Consider the following 17,686-nt stretch of genomic DNA (forward strand, 5'->3'; position numbering starts at 1 on the left):
CCCCAAGGATGCTGTTTAATACAGTATGTATCCCAAGAGGGCAGGCCTAATTGGGCATTGTCTCAGGCAGTCACTGGGGCAGCTGTCCGTGTTCCTAAGCCACGGGAACGATGATTTCCTGGTTCCCTCCTAAGGAGGCAGCTCTGACATAGCAGCACTCGGAGTGCTGCTATTGGACAAAACACAACCGGGAGGGAGACAGTGGCCAAGAGAAGATTCCAGGAGAGGGGTCTGTGTGTCCCCGGGACAAATCAGCCCTGGCCGAGGCTGCGGTGCAGCCAGTGAGAGGCCCGACTCGTAAGAACCACCTGGAAGAGCTGCGAAAGAAGAGACTGTCGCCACCACGACCTCCAGAAAAGAAACCTGGAAATGTGTCTCGGGGGATCTGAGTCTGCGAGGATCTGCGGCAGCCAGCCAGTGCCACCGGCCTTCATGCAGACTGGTGAGGCTGAGGGGCGGTGCCTGAATTCACTGGCTGCCACTGGCCCTGGGGAGAGGCTTAGCTCCCAGACCTTTGGCTTTGTCAGGAGGATGGTAAAACGTGTATAAAGTAACGTGGGCACTGCCTCCGTGGGCCAGGACTTCCACAGGCAGAAACCATTGTTATTGCTTGAATTGCTCCAGGTCGTAGCGCTGGGTTAGGGTTTAGGCGCAGCTGTGTCTGGACTCCTTAAACTATGTCATAATTGTCGTTATATTTTTTTGTGCTAATGACTGGCAGAGAAACAGAGTTCATTCTAAACTTGCATACATAGGGGTTTTAAAAACCTTTTTGTTTTGAAATAATTTCAAATTCATACACAAATGACAGGGGACAACACAAAAATGCGAAAACCCAAGAGCTCCTGTTCCCTGGGTCACTCCCCAGATTCCTGCAGCCAGCAGGACTAAGCCAGGCTGAAGCCAGGAGCTGGGAGCTCAGTCTGGGTCTCTCACATGGGGGGCAGGAACTCCATGTGCGGAGCCCTCCTCTCTGCTGCCCAGAGTCTGTCTACGCTAGCAGGGAGCTGGAGCCGGGAACTGAAGTCTTCTTTGTACCTGCTAAGCGAACACCCGCCCTCTTACTGTTTTTGAAGAGCACAGGCCGGCTGCTTTGTAACATGTGCTTTGTTTTGGGATGATGTGATGTTTTTTTCATATATTCAGGTTATACACGTTTCACAGGAGTCTAAAGACGCCATGTTTTCTCTGTGTATCGGACGAGGAGGAACCCAGGTGGATTTATCTCATGAGTTGGATTCTTTTAATGCTTAGTACTAGAATAAGATGATATTTCCCAGGTTTCTCTAGTTTCAAGTTGATTAGTAAGTATTTTATACCTTTTCTTTTTTTTAAGATTTTTTATTTATTTATTTGAGAGGTAGAGTTACAGACAGTGAGAGGGAGAGACAGAGAAAGAGGTCTTCCTTCCATTGGTTCACTCCCCAGATGGCCACTGCGGCTGGAGCTCCGTTGATCTGAAGCCAGGAGCCAGGTGCTTCTTCCCGGTCTCCCATGTGGGTGCGGGGGCCCAAGGAGTTGGGCCATCTTTTACTGATTTCCCAGGCCATAACGGAGAGCTGGACTGGAAGAGGAGCAGCCGGGACTAGAATCTGTGCTCATATGGGATGCCGGCACCGCAGGTGGAGGATTAACCTACTGTACCATGCTGCTGAACCCTATTTTATACCTTTTCAACTAATAAATTGATATTTTGTGGAAAGGGACTTTAAAACTATATTTATATAGCATATATTTATGCTGTTCCTCATTAAATTGTCAAGCTTATTTGTGAGATTCGTTGATGATTATTGCTTGAATCAATTAAAATTGCATAATTGCAAACAGTAGCTGTCAAATTCCACCATTCGTATTAAATATGTTGCCTGGGATGTTGTTCTTAGAGCTTTTCTTCTCCCCTATTTTTTACTCATGTATTAACTTACATTATTATGGTCTCAAAGAGTCTCTTTTATTCAGGACCCCTGGGTTATTATTTATTTATTTTTTTGACAGGCAGAGTGGACAGTGAGAGAGAGAGACAGGAAGAAAGGTCTTCCTTTGCCGTTGATTCACCCTCCAATGGCCGCCACGCTGATCCAATGGCAGGAGCCAGGTGCTTCTCCTGGTCTCCCATGGGGTGTAGGGCCCAAGGACTTGGGCCATCCTCTACTGCCTTCCTGGGCCATAGCAGAGAGCTGGCCTGGAAGAGGGGCAACCAGGACAGAATCCGGCGCCCCGACCGGGACTAGAACCCGGTGTGCCGGCGCCGCAGGCAGAGGATTAACCTAGTGAGCCACGGCACCAGCCTTTCCTTCTTCTTAAAGAGTAGATTGTTAAGGGGCCGGTGCTGTGGTGCAGCGGGTTAATGCCCTGGCCTGAAGTGCCAGCATCCCATATGGGCGAGGGTTCGAGTCCCAGCTGCTCCACTTCCGATCCAGCTCTCTGCTGTGGCCTGGAAAAGCAGTAGAAGATGGCACAAGTCCTTGGGCCCCTGCACCCATGTAGGAGACCCGGAAGAAGCTCCTGGCTCCTGGCTTCAGATTGGCGCAGCTCAGGCTATGTGGCCAACTGGGGAGTGAACCATCGGATGGAAGACCCCTCTCTCTCTCTCTCTCTCTCTGCCTCTCCTCTGTGTAACTCTGACTTTCAAATTAATAAATACATCTTTAAAAAATAAAAAAGAGTAGATTGTTAAACAAAAGCAACAATTCTCCTCACCTGTAGTAAAGCACAAAATTTCAATGAACTAATTTTGGGGTTTCATCCTGGATGGAGCAGTGGCTGTGAGCTTGCTTGGGTCCAAGAAGCAGACCAACCTGGGCTCCAGTCCTGACCACGTACTTAATGAGCTGTGTGGCACAAGTTCAGAATTCTTTACCTCCTTAAATCTCAGAGGCTAACAATAGCACCGACCTCAAAGGGTCTGTGTGAAGATTAAAACTAATGCTTACGCAGCTATTAACACAGCGACCAGCACACAGTAAACACAATGAATGACAGTTATTATATTGTATTTTCTACTTAATATAGGAATTTTTCTCCAGCGCCCTAGGCCAGGATAGAAACTTCAAAAGGCAATTACCACTAAGTCAATAAGCTTTGAAATTCATTACAGCTTGGAGATAAAACAAATCTTAACCTTCTTATTACTCACATCTCCATATAAGAGGAACTCTGACTCCACATGTAAAAATCTGACCATTCAAAGGTTGAACAAGCATTTTTGTGGTTCTGTAGGGTACAAAAGGAAGGCTGTGTTAGAAGTGATGTCACCTTTTTCTGATCTGGAATACTCACCTGCCTTAAGTCAAAATCAGTGATGGGGCAGCTTTCAAAGACCTTCTTTAGCTGCCAGTCGTAGGAAGCAAAAAGGTTCTGCACAGGGCCATGCATTAGCTGACGGGTGTCAGACTGCTAAAGGGGATGATGAGAACAGGGGTGCAAAGGTTGGCGTAGAGGGCACAGACACTTCCAAACAAGCGGCAAGGCTTCAACTGCGAAGAGTGCACACGAGCCAACATCCGAGGACGTACTTGTCAGGCTCCCGCATGCCCACGTCCTCCTGTCTTTCTGCTATTCTGCCATCGATAAGATAGAGGAAGTCTGGGGCGGGGGCAAAATGTAAGAATGGGAAAGTCATGATGAGGAACATTTCCAGGCAAGAGTAAGAGCATGAAGGTTGATCTTTCTCCCATCTTGAGGATCTGAGTGGGGACTGTCATGCAAGATCTTAACAACGCTCAAACGCAAGGCTGCAGGGGTGGGGAAGGTCCGGCGCGTGGGCCACACACAGCCCAGGAGACCATCTGGTCTGGCCCTGCCGAGGCAACTGCAGCAGACCTGGAATTCAATAATTCCATAAAAGGCTAATTTTTGAGTTGATAATTTTGGATGGCCCGTGAATTATGTTATAAATATCCAAATGGCCTTTGGCAGGAAAAAGTTTCCCTACCCCAGGCAGATGAGAGGTCAGAGAACTCCCCTGTTGCTTTCCTGTCGCAAAAGCCTGTGCGACGTCAAGTTGAGTGAGTCCTCACAGTGACAGGCAATTGTGGTTGAACTTCGCTCTCCCAAGGTGCTCCAGCCATGGTTCGCAGCTGCAAGGGGCAGCAAAAAGCACAGTGGAAAACATTTAGAAGATTCCTAACGGTGAAACGTGGAGCCAGAATGTGGCATAGAAAACAAAAAAAGAATGACAGCTAATGTTTTGTTTTATTTTATTTTAAAGATTTAATTATTTACTTGGAAGTCAGCGTTACACAGAGAGAGAAGGAGAGGCAGAGAGAGAGAGAAGGAGAGAGAGAGAGAGAGAGAGAGAGAGAGAGAGAGAGAGAGGTCTTCCATCCTCTGGTTCACTCCCCAGTTGGCTGCAATGGCCAGAGCTGCGTTGATCCAAAGCCAGGAGCCAGGAGCTGCTTCTGGGTCTCCCACGAGGGTGCAGGGGCCCGAGTTCTTGGGCCATCTTCTACTGCTTTCCCAGCCCATAGCAGAGAGCTGGATCAGAAGTGGAGCAGCCGGGACTCGAACCAGTGCCCATATGGGATGCTGGCACTGCAGGCGGCGGCTTTACTAGCTACGCCACAGCGCTGGCCCCGACAGCTGTTTTAAACATGAGTGACTGTCATGGTGTGGGATAAGACATAAGATGCTAGAAGGTGGAGCTGATGTTGGGGAGAAAATGGTAAGACCGATTTAAGACAGGTTGAGGGTGAAGTGCTAGACAACCTTAGGAAGGAGATCAGGGCTAGAAATGTAATACATATAAAAATATTCCTATTTGTAAAATGAGAATTAAAAAGCCATCTGGTGCAGTGGGTTAAGTAGCTGCTTGAGACACCTTCGTCCTGAATCGGAGTCCCTGGTTCAAGTCTGGGCTCCTCTGCTTCTTATTCAGCCTCCTGCTAATGCATCTTGGGAGGCAGCAGGTGTGGTCTCGGGCATTTTGTTATTTAACCGGGAGTGGGACTCTGGGAAGGAAGTAGGCTGAAGGAGCTCAGATGCTGACACACGCTGTCAGATAGCTAACAGGTACTGAATACACGCCAGCGGCTAAGCAGGACACTAGGCTCTGTAATTTCAAGATCTCATTTAGTCTTCCAAACACTCACGTGAAGTCGAGGGTAGAAATCCCGTTCTACAAATAAGGAAGCTGAGGTCAGGATTCGCCTCTGAGCTCTGCGAAGGGCATCCCCTCGGGCCATTCCCTCCAGGAGCGATATCAGAAAGGCAAGGGTGAGGAGCACCCGGTCTGAGCTGCCAGCACTCAGGGCTGGTGCAAGGGAAGAGCAGGAGGCGCAGAGCGTGGCGGGCATGGAGTGCAGCAGCAGGCGGGGTGTTCAGGAGCCTGTGGCTGGCTGCCTCCCTTCCGTAACTGGGGGCTGGAGAAGCGCAAGTCTGGATGTGCTCGCCCAGGCCAGGAAACCGCAGTGAAGCAAAGGGCGACCGTGGGATGACACCACTTGTGACTTGCAGGTAACCCATGCATTAACACAGCAGTGGTGACGCCTGTAGAATACAGTCCCTGGGACACGTGGATGGCACAGAGGATTAAGCCGTCGCCTGTGGTGCCGGCATCCCATCTTGGAGTCCTGGTTCAAGTCCAAGCTGCTCTGCTTCTGATCCAGCTCCTGCTGACATGCCTGGGAAGGCAGCAGACGATGGCCTATGTGTTTTGGCTTGCTGCCAACCATGTGGGAGACTCAGATGGACCTCTGGGTTCTGGGCTTCAGCCTGGCCCAGCCCTGGCTGTCGTGGCCATTTGGGGAATGAAGCAGTGGATGGAAGATCGCTTTCTGTCTCTGTATTTCTCCCTCTCTCATTCTGCCTTTCAAATAATATATATATATTATATATATATTTAATATATATATATATACTTAAAAACAGAATACCTTCTTAATCTCTAGTACATTCTTAATTTTTAATTTATTTTTAAAGAGACACAGAGAAAGGTCTTCCATCTGCTGGTTTACTTCCCAAATGGCCAAAACGGCCAGAGATGGGCCGATCCAAAGCCAGGAGCCAGGAGCTTCTTCTGGATCTTCCATTCAGGTGCAAGGGCCCAAGGACTTGGGCCATCTTCTACTGCTTTCCCAGGCCAGCAGCAGGGAGCTGGATCAGAAGTGGAGAAGCCGGGACTTGAACCAGTGCCCATATGGGATGCCGGCACTGCAGGCAGATACTTAACATAGTACACCACAGTGTTGGCCCTCTGTAATTTATTTTAAATTGTTATAGTTCCTTTTTGTTCTTTCCTTTCTGCTGAGGATTATTTGATTATTTTCCCATCAAAGTAGGGTTTTGGCCTTGTACTTTCTGTATTTTCATTGTGAAAAAAATTACCTTGACAAATATCATCATAAATTTAGATGCTAAAATTTAAATCTGTGCTTCAAATATGCATAAAAGAGACAAATGGTGAGTTATTTTTGTGTTTATAACAGTGTCCCAAAGTAACATTTTTTTAAAAAATCAGCTACAACAGTTTATTTGGGAGTGGCTATTTGGTGTGGTAGTAAGACATTTCCTGATTGCCCACATTCAACATCAGAGTTCCTGGGTCTGAGTCTCGGCTCTGCTTTGGACCCAGCTTCCTGCTGATGTGCACCCTGGGAGGCAGAAGGTGATGGCTCAAGTATTTGGGTCCCTGTCACCCAAGTGCGTGACCAGAATTGAGTTCCAGACTACGGACTTTGGTTTGGCCCACATCTGGTCACTGTGGGCATTTGGGGCATGAACCAGTGGATGGTCATTTCTGTCTCTGCTTTTCAAATAAAATGAAAACAAAAAAATTAAAAATATTTGTTTATTTGAGAGGTAGAATTACAGAGAGAGCGAGCGAGCGAGCGAGACAGAAAGGTCTTCCATCTGCTGGTTCACTCCCCAAATGACCGCAATGGCTGGAATTGGGCCAATCTGGAGCCAGGAGCCAGGAGCCAGGAGCTTCTTCCAGGTCTCCCATGTGGGTGCAGGGGCCCAAGGACTTGGACCATCTTCCACTGCTTTCCCAGGCCACAGCAGGGAGGTGGATTGGAAGTGGAGCAGCAGGGACTCGAACCAGTGCCCATATGGGACGCCAGCACAGTGCGTGGAGGCTTACCCTACTATACCTCAGCACCGGCCCCTAAAAATTTTTTTAAAATATTATTTTGAAGTGATCTGTCATCACACTGATGTTTGTAACTGAAAATTATACAACATCCATTATTACTTTTTGTAACTGAAAATTTTCTATAAATGTAAAGTAAGCATTTTGATATTTAAATCATAACATAGAAAGAGCAGCCATGCGCATTTCAGGGATCGTATTGCTGATTTATGTAACACTTTAATAGCTTTTATATTTTTTACAAAATGCAGCTCTTACTTCATTAGTCCACATCTCCTTGCTGCTTCCACGTGGTGCTTAGGAAAATATCTGGAAACGCACCCCGCTGCTCTTCTAGCATTTTGCAGGAGTAATGGTAGCAATTTATTTATTTATTTATTTGAGAGCTAGAGTCAGACAGTGGCAGGGAGAGACAAAGGTCTTCCATCCACTGGTTCACTTCCCAATTAGCCGCAATGGCCGGAGCTGCACCGATCTGAAGCCAGGAACCGGGAACTTTTTCCACGTCTCCCACATGGGTGCAGGGACCCAAGGACTCAGGCCATCTTCTACTGCTTTCCCAGGACACAGCAGAGAGCTGGATCGGAAGAGGAGCAGCCGAGACTAGAACCGGCACCCATATGGGATGCTAGAGCCACAGGCGGAGGATTAACTTATTGCGCCACAGCTCCGTCCCCTATTTATTTTTTAAAGTTTTATTTTATTTATTTAAAATACAGAATTAAAAAGAAAGGTAGAGGGAGAGAGAGGGAGAGAGGTCTTCCATCCACTGGTTCACTCCCCAGCTGGCAGCAATGGCTGGAGCTGCGCCGATCCAAAGCCAGGAGCCAGAAACTTCCTCCGGCTCTCCCACGTGGGTGCAAGGGCCCAAGTCCTTGGGCAATCTTCTACTGCTTTCCCAGACCATAGCAGAGAGCTGGATCAGAAGTGGAGCAGCTGGGACTCAAACCACTGCCCATATAGGATGCCAGCACTGCAGGCTGGGGCTTTAACCCACTATGCCACAGTGCTGGCCCCTGGTAGCAATTTATTTATTTATTTATTTATTTGACAGGCAGAGTGGACAGTGAGAGAGAGAGAGAGAGAGAGAGAGAGAGGTCTTCCTTTGCTGTTGGTTCACCCTCCAATGGCCGCTGTGGCCAGCACGCTGCGGCTGGCGCACCGCGCTGATCCGAAGCCAGGAGCCAGGTGCTTCTCCTGGTCTCCCATGCGGGTGCAGGGCCCAAGCACTTGGGCCATCCTCCACTGCCTTCCCGGGCCACAGCAGGGAGCTGGACTGGAAGAGGAGCAACCAGGACAGAATCCGGCGCCCTGACCAGGACTAGAACCCCGTGTGCCGGCACTGAAGGCAGAAGATTAGCCTATTGAGCCACGGCGCTGGCCAGCAATTTATCTTAAAAGATATTTGGATAGTTCTGAGTTTAGCAAGTTAGAACACTGCCTACTACATTTGTTAAGAAAATCCTCCTTTCAGAAAATGCTACAAACTCAACTCTCCCCCTTTCAGAAATTGGCAGCGTAAAACGGGACAGTGCCATGAGTCCAGCAGCAGTTACACCCGCAGACACCCAAGGACCGTGATGAGGAATAGTTTTTCTTTTCTTTTTTTTTTTTTAAAAGAATGCAGATCTTACTGAAAAGGCTCTCAGACATAGGTATGAAAGTGAGAACACGGCTGGGCCCTCCTGGCCAGCACATACAGGGTAGGAAGATGGCAGATGGTGGCAGACCCACTGCCACGCAAGGTGAAAGTGTGACTGGCTCATTTATAGCCAGTAAGGGCTGAAACCCTCTGAGAACATTCCTGTCTGGTGCATTCCTGTGGCAAAATGAGAGTAAGAACACCAGAGGTTCTTCAAGTTAAATTTCATTGAGGTTTTTAAAAATCCTGAGCTACTTAACATTTTTCTTTATTTATTGAGAGGCAGAGAGAGAAAGCTCCCACTGGCTGGTCCACGCCCCAAATGCCCGGTACTATCCAGGGTTGGGCGGGGGCACAGCTGGGTCCAGGGAACTCAATCCAGGTGTCCCACATGGGTGGCAGGAGCCCAGTTATTTGAGCCATCACCTGCTGTCTCCCAGGGTCTGCATCGCAGGAAGCTAAAGTTGGGAGTGGGAGCTGGAGCTGGAAATCAAATCCAGACACTGATTTCTTAACCCCTGTCTTAACCGCTAGGCTGCACACTCACTCTAAGTTGTTTTAAGGAATCAAAGAGCCACTTATTATATAAGATTATGCTAATAGCTCTTAGTTCTGGCTTCCCTGTGATGAGGATTTGAATACAAGTCATTCACGTGGAAGGTGAAGGGAACTCCAGGAAGGGAGTGGGACAGGAAGGAAAGGCAGCTACCAAGGCTAGGGACAAGAGCTTAACCCAGGGAGGAGCCTCTGGAAAGGGTACAGGTTACACTGGTCAGTCGGCGCACCTGAGGCAGGAAGTACAGCCGTACTGACGCTGTGTTCACTGCATGAAGGCTGTGACCCAGCGGCCAACTCCCTGGCACTCTGGCTGGCCACACACCTGCGCAGTGCTGGCCCTCAACGTCAACCTAGGACATATGGCCTGCTGTTCACAGTGGCTTTGAGACTAACCGTAACTGTTTCTATCCTGGCAAAGTATTTTTAAAATTCATTTTTAAAAAATTTATTAACTTTGAGAGTTAAGAGAGAGGGACACACACACACACATATGCAGAGAAAGGAGGGGAGGAATCTTCCATCCGCTGGTTCATTCCCCAGATGATCGCAGCGGTAGGGGCCGGGCCAGGCTGAAGCCAGGAGCAAGGAGCCAGGAGCCAGCTTATCCGGGTTCCCTATGTGCGAACACTTGGGTCATCTTCTGCTGCTTTCTCAGGCACATTAGCAGGGAGCTAGGCCACAGTGCAGCAGCTGGGACATGAACACGTGCCCATATAGGATCCTGGCATCACAGGTGGAGGCTTTACCTGATGTGCCACACGCTGCACCCCCCCCCCCCCGGCAAAATCTTTGATGCTGGTTCCAACTTAGCTTTTCTAACCCTTTCCCTAATGAAATCCCCAAAATCCCAGTCTGGACACAGGCACTGCACTAGCCAGAGGCTGTGCCGCTGGCAACAGGAGTGACAGCAGAGGGCAGGCGCAGCTCAGAGTGAGGGTCATCCCTGTCAAGCATCGAGAGGGGACGGCTCCAGAACTCGCAGTGGCACACACCAAGGGTGCCCTTCCTCAGCCCCCGTCCCCCAAGGGTCTCGAACTCCTGCCTTCCTCTTCCACGTCTTCTGACATTTTCTCTCGAGAAGACGACTCCACTTGGGGAGAAAAGAGAATTGGTAGATGCGGTGAGAATGTGATTTGCTTAACTCCCCTCCCAGCACCTGCTGCAGAAACCTTGCTCTGCTCTGGCATCCTACAGCACCTGCTGACAGAGGGTCAAGGGCGACAGCCACTTCTGGGGAAGTGTGAGCATCCCAGCTTTACAGTCGACAAGAGAACTCTCAGTGTTGAAGGATATCAAGAAATGCCTATATACATACATACATACACACATACACACATGTGAATGCAAAGGAATTAGAATTCTTTTTGGGCGGGTGGTGGTGTGGCACAGCAGATTAAATCAATGGCTTGTGATGCTGGCATCCTATATCAGAGTGCCGGTTCACATTCTGGCTACTCTGCTTCTGCTACAGCTTCCTGCTAATGTGCCTTTGGAAGCAGCAGATGATGGCCCGAGTACTTAGGTCTCTGCCATCCACATGGTAGGAGGATAGGGAGAGAGGAAAGAGGAGAGAGGAGGGGGGCAGGGAGAGAGCCAGCCAGCCAGCCAGACTTCTCATCTACTGATTCACTCCCCAAATGTCACCATGGCTGGGGCTGGAGCTAGGAGCTGAGAGCTCACTCTAGGTCTCCCATGTGGGTGGAAGAGATCCAACATCTTGAGTCTTCACTTGCTGCCTCCCAGGGTGCACACTGGCAGGTAGGAAGCTGGAATTGGGAGCCAGACTGAGTACTGAACCCAGGTACTCTGATATGGGATATAGTCACCTCATCTAGTATCTTAGTTGCTAGGCCAAAAAGCTACACCAGAGGTAACCTGTGTTCATTCAAAAATCAATAACCAGTACCCATGGATTTTTTTAACAAATGGAAGAATGTAAAAGCTGGGAGAATTTATTGGAGAGTTGAATCCACTTTTATATGCTATCATTTGCTTCAATATGCTTAAGCATAAACTGTGTAATGCATGTGAGCAGGTGGAATTTAACTTTTATTTGGCTTTGGGGGCGACAGCATTTGAAGCACCTGAAATCAGGTACCCAGGCAGATGTTTTCACATTCATCTAAATCTATACTCGAGTATTAATCAGCATCAGCATCAGGGATGTGAGTGATTTTTCACTGCAGAATGCAACTCAAGAGGTAAGTGGTCACCTAGGAAGAGTTTTGGAGGCAAAGTGCGAGAATTGAGGGGTTAGGGATCTGGCAGATCTTGCAGGCTCCTGACTTTGGATTAGTACCTCAGGTCCAGGGCTCTCCTTGCTCCTGTCGCCCTCCAAAGCCCACACATATGACTCTGGGCCAACCTGGCCAGGTGACCTAATTCTGCTTTCAGAATACCGCTGCTTCTGCTTGGCTGTCTCACGGTGTTTGTGGATGACTTCCGACAGGGAAGGAGCTCCTGCAAGCTCTCCAGAGGCCCTGCTTGCTGACACTCGGGAGAACTGTTCCAGATGTGCTTTCGTTGTAATAGAGCACCAGGCAGTGAGGTTCTGCAGGAGGAAGAGTCTGGTGTTCCCTTCCTGTAACAGCTGGAGGTGACCTAACAACTGAACCTATGGTTGGTGAATGACTGTCCTAGACAGCCTACCACGGGGTAGAAAGGAAAGGGAAAGCCCGTTTACCCTTAGTCCATGGTGGAGGTCCTACCTGACCCCTGAGCATTTCCCCTTAATGTAGAGCCATGCTGAAGACATCCTCTAGGGCCAGCAGGTGAACACAGATATTCAAATGCTGGACAGAAAGCAATCTAGCCATTTGTAAAGGTCCAGGTCAGTCTCCGGCAGTGCTGCCCTTCACAGTGTGGTTAAGAATTTTACCACTTCTCATCAAAACTTGATCACTTAGAAGTCTTGCAGTTTGTTAGTAACTGTAAGAGCTTAAAAAGAAAAATGAGAACAACAAAAACCGAGTCAAAACAGAACTCTCGCTCTAAGTTTTAAGTAAACCTATTGTAGATGCCTACCCATCAGGAAGCTGGGAAAATGTCAATGAGTTTGATGAATGGCTACCTGAAAACTCAACAATCAACCTGAGTAAGGTTATAATATAGGAGAAATCTAAAAACAAACTATGTCCAACATTTTATTTGTTTTTTTTTTATGTTAGGTTGATCTAAACAAATAAAACAACTCAGTTGAACAGATTTTTGTTTTTTAATATAATGACTGTGTACATGGACAACTGAGAATAGGGAAAAAACTCAAATGAATGTTTTAGTAAATTACAAGCTAAGACCATATGCTTGGATTGAAAAGAAATAGTCCAATAGATGAAGTATCATTGAATTCAGTAACCAACCCCTTGTTTGATAAAAACACCTTATAGTGGTACAAATTTATCTGTAACACTCCACATAAAAACACACATTCCCTCTCCTCCTACATTTCTTCATTAGCAATCTCTAAAAAGGGAAAAATAAAATGGAATTTATATCAGCGAGTGAAAGTGCAAGTTTGTACAGCTGGGCTCAGCAGCAGAGGCGAAGGACACGAGTGATAAGTGGGAAGCTGACGGGTGCCGCGCCCAGCGAGGACGTTCTGTGTCCCGTCACTGTTTCATTGCTCTGAAACGAGCAAAACCAATTTTTTTTTTTTTTAATTTAAAGAAACAGTAAATCTTTATCTCCCTCCCCCACCCCACTATAATTTGCGATCAGGTAAGGCAAAGGTAAGTCCCATCGTCACCAGGGACAGCAGCAACATACAGACTTCACAAATAACCCTGAATCGTCAGTAACATTCTCTGGTGGGAGTGCTGGAAGGGATGCATTTAATAAATCAGATTTGCAATATGGTCACGGTGTTCTAATTTATTTGATCTGTTTATCTGGAAAACCTTTATAAATACATTATTTAAGAGCACATTAAGTTATTTTCTTGCTCTGAAAAAATAATGTTGTATTTTTTCACATTTTACAACTTGTTAGTATGCTTTCATAAAAGGAGGTGCAAGAAGGACGTGACAGCTGCGTTTGCAGAGCATTCATGGCCAAGCTGCACTTACCAGGACCTGGTAATCTGCCTGTGATTTGCCTCGACAAATAGAGCTCCTCGCAATCATATTTAAACACACAGGTTGAATTTAAACATGGCCCCCAGTCACTCTACTTGTAGAGCAAAGAGGTACTTATTTTTCAAGTATTATATTGGTAAAGGTAAATTTTTTTTTTCGGTGCCAATTTTACATGTTAAGCCTTTAAGACCAAAATATCTAAGGGAAAAGTCATGCCTGGCCAACCCATTTCTTTAGAGTGAAATGTTCTTGTCTTTTTCTTAAAGAATGCAGAAAAATATTGATTTGCTAAGAAGGAGCACACTGGAAAAAGCTGTTTTAAAGTACTGAAGAGTAAGGAGCGTTCCTTTCTATTGGCGAAAGTTATTAGAAAAGCTATCCAGTCTGTTGTCTTCAGCTGGTTTTAATAAAGTCTTTTCAAAAGGGTGATCAAGAAATCCTTAGAAAACTGGAGGGGGAGGGGCAGGATGCTCCTTTATAGCATGAAAGGAATTCCATTCATCGTAGAAATTCTTAGGAAATTTCTGCTTTGGTTCTTCAAAAGAAATGCTCATATAACTTCTATATGAAGAGACAGAAAACAGAATAGATTAGTATAACATTTACCTAAAATCTTAAAGAATATTATAGTAGTACCTTATATGTCTAAAATTTTGCCACTGCTGTTGTATACATTGTCTTATAGAAAAAAATAAAACAGGCAGTTGTGTTGGGATTCAGTTATATATTTAGTCAAATTCTACTACTGATTTGAAACACATATTTTTACTTCAACTTGGGCTATCTTCCTTATATTTGAAACTGCATATTTCAATTGTACTTTTTTGCAGGTTAGGGATTTAAACATCCATTCGTCTCATATTCTCAGTGCCTGATACTTCGGGCTCCAAACTTATGTTGGAGGTGAAATACTGACAAATGGTTATGACCCACAAAGAACTTACACCAGTTAAGACCACATATATTGGGCTCTATTTCTCAGCCAGGGCATGGCAGGTGGAACAGTGAGAACGGAGTGACAGATCACTCAGAAGGTGACTGAAGGCCTGGCAAGTAGAGCAAAGTAAAAATCACCTCCGAGTTGTTCCCCTCCCTGTGAATCTGTGACGTGACAAAGCAGGAAGCTGCAGCAAGTATGTGTCTACCAACGGAACAGTGACCAGACTGTTCCCAAAGGCTTAGGCACCAGGAAGTCAGACCAGGGAGCTCTACAACCTCCTTTCACAGCCTAGGAAAGCAAAGGTCACTGAAGTGAAGTTCCGCTGCCAAGGTCAGGACCTGGGAGCAGAAAAGAAGACCAGCCTCATCCGGACAGGCGGGCCAACCCGGGCCTGTTCCCCTCATTGAGGGCTTATTGGTACAGGGTCACAGGTGCAACCCCAAAGGCAAAATGATTTGACCAGTTCTGTTTATAGTATTTTATACACATGCTGGTCAATACATGAATGCAATGTGCTGTGAAGAGAAATCAACAAACTTGAGAGAGGTTTGAGAAGACCGGAAGCTGGGATCATCCCATACAGTCTCTATACGATGGGACTGCGCTGTTAGCCCTGCTTCTGTAAAGTTATTGCCCTTTCTGCACAAAGACTTCAGGTCAAGTGTGAGTCCCCAGAGACAGGGTGCACGAGTCACGGACAGTTTCAACAGCAAGCACAAGAGACCTTCAAAAAGTCTATGGAAAATGTGTCCTATGAAAAAATATATATAGATTTCAAAGGTTTTTTTTTTTTTTTGTAGTAAGATAAGCTTAACTTTTCATTCCATTTTCCATGAACATTTTGAAGTACCCTCATAGGACCAAGGTTGCTAAACCCAGAGGTGAGAGAACAAGAGGGAAGACTTCAAACCTGAAGACCAGAGGGGGATGGAAAAATCCCAGCCCTGTTCTCCCGGGGGAGGCCTGCAGCTCTGTAGGCCGTGGGGAGCAGCCTTGTCTAAATGCGAAGCACATTCTCATGGGGAGTGCTCTTTGAGCAACGAGTGCTGCTCCGAGCAGGGACCAGTGGATGCCCACTGGCTACCGCAGACGGCAGCTTTGCACTGATGAGGAAAAAAGGAGGGGCTCTGGAAATTGGCCGATCCAAACAAAAATTCAACATTTATGATCCATGAACAATCTTCTCCCCGTTGTGGCTGACTTGGTCTCTTGAAACAGAAAAATGTGACGACAGTCACATTGCAGAGGGTGTGTCATCCCCTCTTGGGTGCCACACATGTCTGATGATGACAGAAGGGAGGAGGAGGCAAGCTTACCTGCGGGCTGTTGTGTTTGAACACCATCTACTTGAGGCAAGGGCCCAAGTGTCGCTTCATCATCAAAGGCCAGTATTGGATTCAAAGGGATTTCTGGGTTCTCACTGTTGGTGACATCTAATCTGGATGGTTTAGATCCAATGGGTAAATTTATAATTTCTTCAAAATTTTCATTTTGAACAGAGACTCCATTTTCATTTGGTTGTTTTTCCAAATTGGGTGTGCTAGGAGATTTAAAATATCAGCATTAAAATGAGTTAGCATTAAAACTGGAAAACACATTTTCAAGTCAACCAAATTATGACTAATTTTACAACTTAATAATAAAAAAATTCCAACTGATTGACCACATAATTAATAACAATGATTTGTGACACAGTTGTATTTGAATTTCCTTTTAAAAACCTGTAATCAGGGGCTGACGTTGTGGCATAGCGGTAAAGCCACTGCCTGAGGTGCCAGCATCCCATATCGGTGCTGGTTCAAGTCCTGGTTGTTCCACCTCTGATTCTGCTCTCTGCTGTGGCCCGGGAAGGCAGTGGAGGATGGCCCGAGTCCTTGGGCCCTGCACCCACATGGGAGACCAGGAGAAGCACCTGGCTCCTGGCTTTGGACTGGCCCAGCTCTGGACATTGCAACCATCTCTGGGGAGTGAACCAGCAGATAGAAGACCTCTCTCTCTGCCTCTTTGTAACTCTGCCTTTCAAATATATAAATAAATCTTAAAAAAGAAGTCCCAAATTTATCATCTGGAAAAAAATCAAAGTCTAAAAAGAAGATAATCTTTAAAAAAGAAAAAAAAAAAAAAAGGAAAACCTGTAATCAATAATACAACTGATCCTTTAGAATGCATCATTATCAACAGAAACAGAGCAGCAGTAACAGCAGTGGGGCTCAGCACACTTAACTCTTTGCTGCAGGCATTGTAACATGCATTTGTGTGATAAACATTAGCACTTAGGAAGACTTTTACTTCTATGATGAAAGGACTATAATTTGGGGGGGTGGAGAAGTAAACGATTTGCACAAAGTCACACAACTGCTGAGAGATAGTCAAGTCTAAATACATGATCTCTTCCACTCCCTGGCTACTCAAATTCTAGCCCTCCCTGGATACCCCTGGCCTCCTATAACATCTGCACAATTTCATATGTGAACTGTTCAAGATCTTTGAAAAATGTATCTTCGCTTCTTAAATCTGACTCTGGCCCCAATTGGACTCTTATTTGATTAAGTAATGCTTAAAATAAAGACCTCAAAAAGTTGGTGGAAAAATAGAATTAAAAGGTTAATTTTGGCACTGAATCTTTTTTGAAGTCCATGTACAATTTTGCATAATATACATTTTATGCAATAATATACAATGAGCCTTTGAAGACTCCTAGCATGCATAGAGGTACCTTCCATCTACTGAGTCACTTCTCAAAGGCCCACAATAGCTAGGACTGGGCCAAGCTGAAACCAGGAGCCAGGATCTCCATCTGGGTCTCCCATGTTGGGGGCAGGAACCTAAGTTATGTGAGTCATCAGCTGATGCCTCCTCGGCGCATTCGCGGGGAGCTGCAGTGGAAACAGGTGGGACTCCATCCTAGGTACATGGACAGGGGATGTAGGTGTCCCAGGTGGCAGTTTAACCCTCTGCACCACAACACTGGCTCCCAGATTCTTATTTTCTCATCTACAGTTTCTCTTAAATTGTCATTCTCTTCGGCCAAATTGGCAGCCCTTTCTGCTACATGCCTAGTGCTATGCTTTACAATGCAACAAACAAAACCTATGCATCAAATGAGTGCAGCCTAACTTTGCTGCTCACTCTCTGATGGCAGCAGGATGCATGTGTACATGCAACAGTCACAGCTTGCTCAGTGCTCAGTGCACTATCTGTAGTCTCACTAATATCAGCTGTCTTTTCTCACTGCATTCGCAGATGGCAAAAGAAAGCTAATGTGAATCCAGCCTTTCCATTGTTTTTTTTTTTTTTTCAAGTCTTTGTTTTTCCCCTGCTATCGAAGAACTAGTTCACTTTTCCTACTCAGAAGTACTCACTTTGTGAAACATATTTTAAAG

At 46.3% G+C, this 17,686-nt stretch overlaps 1 protein-coding gene across 2 annotated transcripts in view; it reads right to left on the reverse strand.

The window, feature by feature from the left end:
- Positions 1-12,417: 12,417 nt before the first annotated feature.
- The window catches only part of MAP7 (microtubule associated protein 7), a 197,004-nt gene continuing 191,735 nt past the window's right edge, over positions 12,418-17,686 (reverse strand). For both annotated transcript variants that reach the window (XM_062186817.1, XM_062186816.1), the window contains 2 exons: positions 15,620-15,843; positions 12,418-13,924 (listed from right to left, as the gene is read on the reverse strand). In XM_062186817.1, coding sequence (XP_062042801.1) covers positions 13,914-13,924; positions 15,620-15,843 — 235 coding nt within the window. In that variant the 3' untranslated portion in view covers positions 12,418-13,913. The remainder of the gene's footprint in view (positions 13,925-15,619; positions 15,844-17,686) is intronic.

This window comes from Lepus europaeus, chromosome 3 (genome assembly GCF_033115175.1).
Source record: "Lepus europaeus isolate LE1 chromosome 3, mLepTim1.pri, whole genome shotgun sequence".
Classification (NCBI taxonomy): domain Eukaryota; kingdom Metazoa; phylum Chordata; class Mammalia; order Lagomorpha; family Leporidae; genus Lepus; species Lepus europaeus.